This window comes from Cupressus sempervirens, chromosome 8 (genome assembly GCF_028749045.1).
Source record: "Cupressus sempervirens isolate cs-2001-9-10 chromosome 8, ASM2874904v1, whole genome shotgun sequence".
NCBI classification, from domain to species: Eukaryota; Viridiplantae; Streptophyta; class Pinopsida; order Cupressales; family Cupressaceae; genus Cupressus; species Cupressus sempervirens.
The window spans coordinates 596,734,839-596,745,895 of NC_143125.1; the positions used below are offsets into that span (position 1 = coordinate 596,734,839).

At 33.3% G+C, this 11,057-nt stretch overlaps 1 protein-coding gene across 1 annotated transcript; it reads left to right on the forward strand.

The window, feature by feature from the left end:
* Positions 1–8,396: 8,396 nt before the first annotated feature.
* On the forward strand, positions 8,397–10,564 carry LOC149543852 (heavy metal-associated isoprenylated plant protein 12-like). Its single transcript, XM_089796333.1, has 3 exons — positions 8,397–8,521; positions 8,618–8,693; positions 10,048–10,564. Exons 1-3 carry the CDS (start codon positions 8,513–8,515, stop codon positions 10,296–10,298), a joined length of 336 nt encoding a protein of 111 aa, XP_089652459.1. The 5' UTR covers positions 8,397–8,512; the 3' UTR covers positions 10,299–10,564.
* The last annotated feature ends 493 nt before the right edge of the window (positions 10,565–11,057 follow it).

The following is an 11,057-nucleotide window of genomic DNA, read 5'->3' on the forward strand; positions in this document are numbered from 1 at the left end:
TACCATCCCACTCGGCTTCGATTTTCTTTTCCAGTTTGACCTGACCTAGGGTTTTTGTCATTTTAGCTTTCATCAACATTGGGAGACTAGTGATCATGTGGATCATCTTCTTTCTTATTAGAATTGATTGCTCCAACCATAATTGTCCTTTGTGCACATGATTGAGGATATACTGAATCCATTTCACTTGGAAATCATGGGGCATGTGAGGAATATGGTTTAAACCTTTTTCCTCAAGATGTTGATGCTCAGGTTTCAAAATGCCATCAATGCATAACTCCTTTAAACATTCATCCATTTCAAGAGTACCAATATCATGAATCACTCATGTAAAATGAGAACAGATATCGTTGATCAATAGTACCTAGGGAGGGATTTGTTACTATGCTCCATTCAGATCTAGGGTTTCAATGACTACAAGAGTGAGCTTAAAATCTAGTGCCTTCCATTCTACACCTCAAACCAACATGTCTGACCTTCATTTTTCTTTTTTGCTAGTTGTTGCCATCTTCACTCGGTAGGGTTTTAGAGAATTCAAAATATTTTGGTAATATTTTGTTCAAATCACTTGAATGCTCTTGAAGATTGCACTGCACAATTTTCTCTCAAAAATTCATAGTCAAAATGACTTCAATTTCTTTCCTTTTATCAAATTTTTCCATAAATGTTTGGTACAAAAGTTAGATGAATTTGACAAATTGTCATCGACTGCATTTGCATTGATTACTTGGTAAAGTCTTCAATCAGTAGCCACATAAGATTTAGTTACTCCTGACCTCGCTCAGTAGATTCTATCACCCAATCTCACTCGATAAGGAAGGTAACTCGGTAGTAACTAGTACACTTTTACTTGGTGATCTCTTTACATCTTGAATTTGGGTATGGATCTTTTCTTTTGTTAACTAGAACTTATTTAGATCTCTTCTTTGGTTGCCTAGTTCCAATTCTCCTTTGAGAAATCAAGTGGAAATTAGTGGAGTCATCCAATTCTTGAGTCACTTGATCATCATTGCTTGGACTTAAATTCTTGATAGAGTTTGGAACCCATTTTTGTCTCAATATTTTATAATGTTATCAGCTTTTTCCTTCTTGTCATCTTCTATTCTTCTAGTATTCATACAGTTCTTGGAAAGATGACCATGTTCTATATAGATGACACATCTTTTGGTAGTATCTATTTTCCTTATGTGATGTTTTACACAATTCATTCCAATGTGTCCAAATTCTCGATAGTAATGAAATCCACACGAGGTGTTATAGTCCCAACCAAATATAGCTTTCACAATTTTTTTTGTTGGATTCAATATCTTGGTTTTGCATTCTAATGACTTGTGCCCATGCTTCTTACATTTGTGACATTTTCCTTCAAATTTTGTTTTCTTTTTGCAATCATTTTCTCTATGACCAATCTAATTACAATTATTACATTTTCCATTGAATTTTTCTTCTCCATTACTCCAACATTTGTTTGAAATATGACCTATCTTACCATAGTGATTGCAAGTAGGTTTTTGGTTCCTTTGAGCTCCTTGCTTGGATTCTTCTTCTTCTTCTATGTATCCAATTCCTACTTTTCTTTTTTGTCTAGAGTGACTTTGTTCATTAAGCTAATTCATGTCTACTTGGGATTTCAACATTCTTTCATTGGTTTGCCTTTCAATGTTTAGATCATTCTACAATCTTTCATTCTATGATCTTAGGTTCATGATTTCTTCATTTGCATTGGTGAGTTGATCAATGAAGTCTACTTGCTGAAGGGATAGGTGTTGAATTTCATTATTCTTTCCTTCTATCTCCTCTCTTATCTTGTTTCGCTCTTCTATGACTTCACACAATCTCACTAACTAAATTTCTTGCTCTCTTCTTAGTTTTCTTACTTCTTGAAGATTATTATTCTTTTCCAATAGTTCTTTGATTGCTTCATCGGCTTCATCTGAATTCCTTGGATAGATGTCTTTAATTTTTTCTTCAATGTAGAGTGAACCATTCATTTGGATTGCAAGATCTTTTCTTCTTTTCAGGGATTAAGAGAGTTGCCCTTTTACTTTCTTGAGTTGTTTAATGGCCAATTCCAAATCTAGATTCTCATTGTCAATAGCCTTGTCAAGTTTGAATACCTCCATTGCCTTTGATCTTTGTTCAACTTGTTAAACCTTTTCATTGAAAACCACAATATTTTGATACTAATTATTGGAAATATTATAACAAGCTATGTTACTAAGAGGGGAGGGGTGAATCAGTAACTTATAAAACTTTTATCCCAATTCGCAATTAATCCTTTATATGAATTTTGATCTACCTTCATGCATGAAAATTGAAAAACATGAAAGTATACACAACACTTTAACATAAGATTTGGTGACCCAAAAACCTTCCAAATAGAAAGTAAATTTGGGGTGGGAATGATACCCACAAGCTTTAGTAACTATAGTATAAAGTTGGCTTGTTAGGGCTTACAATGATCACTTTTGATGATCTACCCCATTAGGAGCAATAAGGAATACTATGTCCACCTTAAAAAAGGATTTACAAACATACAATGAAGCATGCACTCGGTAAAGAGGTTTACATAAGACTATTAGGTCTACCTTGTTAAAGGATTTGAATGATTCATCCATTAGGATGAAATAGTAGCTTATCTCTGATCTACAACTTGGTTTGTTGAATGAAATTCCTCTAGGTGTACAAATCACATTGTTGTGATAGATGAATCTTTTCTGCTCCTTATACTATTGTAGCCTTTGTGATTCACTCTTCTACTCTTCTTTTATGATTACATTCCTTCCTTACATTCATAATTTGGATAAGATACAATACATTACATATATATATATCAATTGAATTACATAATTACAAAGTTGGCCACAATACAAGTTTACAAAAATATTACAAAGTCAACTAAAGTGTAGAAACTCGAGCTTTGAGGACTGACTCGGTGAGGTTCTGATACTTAGCATCCATTGTCAATGGTTGACATCATCATGCACTTAGTAGACATAGAAGCTCAGCCCATACTGATCAGTTCCAAGTAGTGTTGAACTTGATCTACACTAGTGACTTGGTGAATACTGTGAAACTCAACATATAAACCGAATCACTTGATTCACACTACATAGCTTGGTAAACACTACCACCTCGAGCTTGATATAAACTGAGTCTCTTGGTTAACACTGAGTAGCTTGGTCAACACTAGACTCACATCACATCAATAACAAACTTGGTAAGCACTACACAATTTAGTTTACAGTGGTAAACTCAGCACACACTAAAATTCTAGATTTACACTGCAGCTCATCAACTCTATAGTAACTACTCAATTCAAATTGAAATCTATCCATAGAACTCAGTAGCAATTGGAATTCTTGGTTAACATGGTTAACTATATAATATGCTCAGTATGAACTCACAATTTGAATAAGTGTATGTCACTAATAATAAATATGATTCGAATATCAACAGATAAGTACATGCATGTCATAGTGGTGGAAATTCCATGTACCCTACCTCCTATAAGGGATATAATCCATTAGATGATATATATATCTAATGCTACCCTTCCTAATAATTCTTCCTACAAAATAACACCTTTTTAGAATGAGGAAATAACAAGGAAGATCGAAAAACTTTTTTAAATGCTTCTTGTTAGGAAAAGCCTTATCCTTTGTGTAGTCCCAACTGTACTTGACCCAAACAAAGATTTTAAATAGAGATTGTGTACATATATTTAAGAGCTATAAAAAAAATTGCTAAATTGGGTATAAATTTCATATGCCTAGGATTGAAGACCTAATGGATTATCTAGGAGGAGCATGTCATTTCTCCATGATTGATTTTAAAATAGTTTATCATCAAATAAGGATCAAGGAAGGGGATGAGTAGAAGACTACCTTTAAGACTAATAAAGGCATTAATGAATGCCTAGAGTCATTATATTTGGCCTTATTAAATCACCAAGAACATTTATTCATTTGATGAGTGAGGTAGTGATAATTTTTTTGTTATTTATCTTGGTGGTGTACTTGTCTTTTGCAAGACCAAGAAGGAGCATTAGAAGAATGTTGTAGAATTACCTACTCATAAGCTTCTTGATTTCAATAATATTTTTCTAGTGGAGTGTGATGCAATAAAGTAGGCTATTAGAGTACTACTTAATCAAGAAGGGCATCTTGTGGCATTATTTTAGCAAATTTGAAAGAAGAAAAATAAAAAATTTCAACCTATGAACTAGACCAATATGCAATGGTGAAAGATCTTAGAAAGTTGATACATTATCTTCTATCCAAACAATTCATAATTAAAAAATATATGTATACTTTAAGTTTCTCTAATGGATAGGAGAAACTAAACAAGAGAGATATCAAATGGGTGGAGTGACTGCAACCATATACCTTCACCATTTGGCACAACAAGGGGATACTAATAAGGTGGAAAATTCTTTTATTAAGAGAGTCCTCACAATTTAAGATTTTTAGTTATTGAATATAGAATTGATTCCCTAAAGGGGTTTTAAAAGGATAACAATGACTTCAAGGAAAGCTATTGAGTTTGTTTAAATATGGATATCAAAGACTTTTCATGTTGATTTCTTTTACTACATTTTCTTATTAATTAAAGTGGCAAGGTTCCAAACCCATAAACAAATAGTAACATCAAATCTTAAACATACAGCTCAAGTAGGTCATGAGATGTGACCCTACCAAAAAACAAATAACCACAACTAATAGCTACAACTAAAACAAAGGAAAACCTATAAACAAAACTAGGTTAGGCTAAAACCAAAACCTTAGCCAACTAAAAGAGTTTTAAGACTAGATAAACTACCACTAGCTAAAAGCATGGAAAATAAAAACTTATTAACTAAAAGGACCTTAGAAACCCAAACTAGCAACCACACCAAAGCACTGCACCACAAAAGCCAGCAACAAAACCAACATAAGGAAATGACATAAAAAGATGAGCTAGTCACCTACTTTTGTAGCTCCTTAATTTGGTGCATTAAGGAGAACATAGGGAAACCAAGATTGAACTCACTAAACCTGAGGGAAATCTCCTACAAACTTTCCTCCTTTCTTAGATTCTCTTCATTTCATTTCCTCTTTGTCACTCTCTCTTCCAGTGGAGCCTTCAGACTTCCAATCTCCCCTTCCATCTTATTCTGGGCATGGATTCTCTGAGAGGCTAGATTGTTAATTTTCCCTCCCAAAAGGGAAGGTGCTCCTGCTTGATGGGTACCAAGGATTTCAGCACTTCATTTCCTCTTCCTCAAGGGCCTTTTGTTTTTATATCCTCCACCTATTCCTCCAACTTCTCCAATCTACTAATCTTGTTTCTTGACTCCTAACCCACTTCCCACTAGAATTCATCCCTGTGACCATTTGTCCAAGATACAACCTTTCTCTCCACATCCATAATAGCTTATAGTCTATTTTTTTTTGGTGAGAAATGTGCATTTGGACTAGAAGCCACTTAGCCACCTCTTTCAACCTTTTACAAACAAGAGGCCATCTCCACAAAGTGCACAGTTAAAGTATCCAAATCAATGGTTCCATAATATTTTTTAAGAACTTGACCAAGTGAGGGAACACAAGACACCCTAGGATCATCTAAGTAGCTTAGGGTGCATTTGGTTTGTATATTTGAGTAGGAATTGGAATTTGGAATTTTGAAAAACTCCCAATCCACTATTTGGGTCTACAAAATGAGAATTGGAATTTGGAGAAATGCGCATTTGGTATCCCCATTTGACTCCCAAAACAAGAATTTTGTCTCCCCTTGAAAGATTTTTTATTTGAAATTCCTATTTTAATTCTCATTTTAAATCCCATTTTTTTAAAATGAGAATTTCAGCTAAAGTGAAATTTAATTGGGTTTGACATCTAGATGCCCATTTGGGAGCACCTATTTTTGCACATATTTTTGAAATTTAATTGAGTTGTAACCAATAGAGTGAGATGTTTCAAGAAATGATACCTTTTGCATCTACTTTGGACACCCTTTGAACATGATTTTGTAAAAATTAGCAAGTTTTTCTTGAAGAAATTAGAAAGATTATTGCAGATATTCATACTAATACAATTTTTTTAAATTGGGGGAAACATTTTGGATTAAATAAAAAAACTAGTACCACACATATCTAATTTATTTCGTCTTTCTTTTAATTTTTTGTTGAATTTTTATTTTGCAAAGAACATCAACATTTTTCACATGTGTGGAGTTCAAAGCACCATGAATAGGTCCTTGAACAAATTGGAGATATGAATTGCCTTTCTCACTATAACTTTGATATTCATTTTTTGAACCATATATTCATATTTTGAAACAAACAAGCTTGGAATGAGATATTCTAAATATCAAATACTCTTAGGTTTAAACCAAATAGTCCCCAAATAAAATTTCAAAAATTGTAAGATGGATTTCAAGTTCCAAAATCCCAAACCAAGGATTTTAGATTCCAACTCCTAAATCATATTCTAGCAACCCAATGGGCCCTTAAATCCACCATGGGGGAAGGGCATACATAGTAGAAACTAGGGAAAGCGGTGTAAAATTTTGGGACAAATTATATGGGGACCAATTAGTTTTAGTAGCAGAGAATTCTTTCTCAGAGTCATCTAAAAATTTCATAGTTTCATATTTGGTGTCAAGGAGCTCATCTATTTTATTCTCTGCTTTACAAGGAGGAAAATTTCTAACCCCAGAATTAGAGGGAGTTGTAGGTGTACGGTATTATCTCACTAAGGAGGAAACATCCTTGAAAATCTATTTATTTAGCTTAGGGGCTAGGTGAGGAGAGGCCTGAAGGGTCCTATTCTAGTGGAACTGATAGAATCTAAGTAAATGACATTGATGTTTTGGTATGCATCTTTTTACTTTGCATTTTCCAATGGACAAAGAAAGGAAGGATAAAAACCAAAAAGGAAAACAAAATAAGTCATTCCTGTAGAAACAATCCAACATGGGGAAGATATGTAAATGAAACCTTTTATACCTTCCTTCATAGGTGACCAATTGGATGAGAACCTTCACCAGGCCCTTCCACATCTCATCCACTGCCTCTTTGTTAAACTCATTATGCAATTTAGGGATTTTATCTGCTAGCTCCCTAAATCTTTCCAAAGCTTCTTTGAATGACATTTTGGTGTTTCTTTGAATTTTGACTCCTTCCATTCTTAGCCCAGGGATGGAAGAGATTGACTCCGGAGTGATGACAAACATAGCATAGCCCACCGTGACCTTACCACCATCCCAAGACTCCAAAACTTTTCAACTACATGTTGTCGGAAGGTATATTGGTTAATTTGTTTGTGTGTACCTAAATCCTCAATGTGGGAGAACGTTATAAGGGAGAAGCACAGTGAACCTTAGGAGGTCACTTTGGGCTTGAAAAGGTATTGGAGAAGGGGACAAAGTTCTATTATTGGACAAATGAGCAATCACATGAAAGAAATTTCGTTTCAAGTTGTTCTAATTTTAGATAACTTCGCTTCCTTTCTTTAAAAGGAACTATTTATTCATTTGTAATCATTTTATTTCATTTATAGATTAATACACATGTCAAATTCTTATTTGGATCATTCTCTCTCAAGACTATACAATATTAATTATAACAATATCTCTTTAAATTTAATAGATGTTTTAATTGCAAATTACTTGTAGAATAGAATCAATAATTCCACTAACTAAAGAAGGGAGAGTGGAAAAATGAGAGTGGGGATAAAAAGAGTCAATATATGACATACAAATAGAATATTTTTAATAAGGTTCTTTATCTTCTTTTTTATATATTTAAAAATATCATATTAAGAAAAATAAATATTATATAATATATAAAATCAATACAAGTGGGTGGTAACACCATTTCATGTTACATGAATCTATACACAAAGCAGATGAGATAATTATTGATGTCCTTCCACACCTTGTGGCATATTAAAGCACGATAGCCAGTTGTAAGTAATTGGTCCTCGTGCTTTCCATGGCCTGCTTCCATCGGCTTTAAGCTTGCAAACTTTTTAACCTTTTTGTACAAGACGATTGAGCATTACAAAAACATCCATGCTTCATTAATTCATTTTTATTATTCTTAGGGAGGAGATAAATGAGTTGTACGACATTGCAGGCCATCTTTATGATTAGAACTCACTATCATAACTTTGTTGAAAGCTTACAGTAAAATGTCATAGTCGCACCAGTTGTCCCAAACTATAGAAGAGCCCTAGAGATTTTACAAATTTATCATTACTTTTTAAATCTCGACATTGAAAGCTTGGAATATAGTGATAAATGTAATCAGAAGTTTGAATATTCCAGCCAACCTCAACTGCACCAGAAATTAAGCAATTGATGACATCAGTCGTACGTACAACCACGCAGTTCATATTCGTCACACCAACTCTGCTTTATATTGATTTAGTTTATCAGGAGGCAGACAAATTTGCATTGTCTTTAAAAGAAGAGAGGAGTAGAAGAAACAAAAGGTCTGAAGCATATAATCCAGCAGGAAAAGCAAAGCATGTCCAAGGTAAGCCAACAACATGACTATTAGAGATCTAGTGTCATTTTTTGTTTGAAAACTTTATACCCGGTTTCCAACTAAGTTAAGACACTGTGCATGCAGAAAATTGTGTTGAAGGTGGAGCTCAACTGTGATAAATGTAAGCAGAAAGCCATGGAGACTATTGTAGGGATTGAAGGTATTGAGTTCTACAAATTGGTAGATTATGTTTCAACTGATTCTGTGGAGAATGCTTCAAATTGTAGAAATTTTACTTCTGGTTTATTTGGAGAACTGGGTCTCACTTATGGTGGAAGTTGTCAATTGTTTATATGGTAATTTGAGATCTCATAATAGTAATTAATTCCTTGGTCATATTCAATAATTGAGAGATGGTAATTTTGTATGTTGAAATTATGTTTTCTTGTTGTGAAGGTTACGTATTTTTATTTAAGAAACAAAATGTTTGTTTTTTTAAGAAGTTGTCAGTTTTCCACATGGAAATTTGGGAGCCCATACAAATAATTGGTTTGACCATCACAATGTCTTATTAGGATACAAGATCCAGTTGTTGAGCTTTCTTACTCTGTGTCATTCAAAATTCTAGATTCTTGTGGATTAATGTATTGGTGATTTATATGAAAAACAGGATTTCACATGCAAATATTGCTAATCGTTCATATGAGAATCTTGTTGTCCACGTAAATAATTAGTTGATGATCATAATGTTTCTGTTAAGAAAGGGGATCTAAAAGTTGAGTATCCTAATATTTCTTACTCTGTCTTTCAAAATTCTAGATTCTTGTGGATCAGTGTAGTGGTGATTTATATGAAAAACAGGGTTTCACATGCAAAGATTGCTATTTGTTCATATGGGAATCTTGTTGTCCACGTAAATAATTTGTTGATGATCATAATGTTTTTGTTATGAAAGGGGATCTAAAAGTTGAGCATCCTAATATTATGCTTCTCAAATTCTACATTCATGTGGTGAAGTTATGAGTTGTTTATTGAATAAAATAGATTTTGAATTATGGTGAAAGTTGTCCATTGTTTATATGGAAACATGGCTGTCTACATAAATAATTAGTTAGTTGATGACAATTTGTCTCTTAGAAAAAAGGATCCAAAAATTAAGCAGCATAACTTTGTTTCTCTCAAAACTCTACATTCTGCTGATTGGACAAAGTGGGATTTTACATGTGGTGGCAGATATCAATTGCTTATATGAAAATATGGGTGCCCATATAAATAATTGGTTTGCTGATTACAATAAATTGATTACGTAGTAGGATCTAGTAATTTATGTCAAAATTGTGTACACTTGCAATAGAGTTACTGCTAATTTAAACTTTTATTTATAATGAATGTTATCAGTTGCTTACCCACATAAATAACTGATTTGTTGATCATATTGAATGAATTAGAAAGACAGATCTAATAATTGGAGACCCTAACTTCACGTCTAAAACTCCTATATAGAAAAGTTTTCAAATCATTCTCATTTTCTTACGACTCCTCAAGGGGTTTTTATTTACTTGACTTTGGGGCAGGTGTTGAGTCTGTTCAAGCTGATATGAAGGAGCAGAAAATCACAGTGATAGGAGACGCAGATCCAGTTTCCATTACCAAAAAGCTGAGAAAGCTTGGGCACTCTGAGATAGAAAGCGTTGGGCCTTCTAAGGAACCTGAGGGAAAACCAGCCGAAGACAAGCCCTCAAAGCCAAACCCTGCACCAAATATAACGTATGTTTATCTCCCAAGCTATTGGGACTCTTGCCATGGTTGGCACTACTGCTACTAGAGCAAAATTATTTGCATCCCCACTTGCATTTATTGATCACAATTATGTTATTACTGCAAGATCTCCACTTCATTTGGTTAAGGAAGTCCCATCTCATCTAGCAACTTGTAACTAGTTAAAATAAATGGAATTGCAGAGACAAGATATAGTGATAAAATGAGAGTAAATGCATTACCATGTAATTCAGCCTCCGTTGCAACACTTTTAGAATAGAAGAACTGGACCGGAAATATTAATAATGAATAGTATTTTGTAATTTGGGTTTATTGCTCGTCTTTCTGTCTTCCAAAAACTTTGAAATCCATGTGGTTTACTACAGACCTAATCTTGATTGTTTAAATCTTTTAAATCTAAAAGTTTAATAAGTGAAATTTTATGAGCAAGTGTAATTGAATATTTATATATCGTAAGAAAGTCAAATTAAAGCAGTATTAGAATGAGTGAATTTTTTCTCAGATTTCAAAGTTAGAATAATATAGTTTGTAATGACTTCTCAATAAAAAGTCATCCTTTTTATGGTATTCAAATGCATGATGTTCGGAATCTTATAGTTAACCTCCATGTAAACGTGCTATGAATGACGTCAAATAAGCATCCAGATTTGCTTTGATATAATTTATATATGAGAAAATGTAAATAGTTCATATTCATAATGATTTTTTTAAAAAAAGGTTTATATTTATGCTAATTTTTAAAAATTATCATGAATGAGCCCTTATAAATAATGCGTATAAATTCAAAGCTATGTTATCAATCTTA

Coding starts and splice junctions, on each gene's coding strand:
- LOC149543852 (XM_089796333.1), top strand. Junction 8,694..10,047: donor GACTATTGTAGGGATTGAAG/GTATTGAGTTCT, acceptor ACTTTGGGGCAG/GTGTTGAGTCTGTTCAAGCT.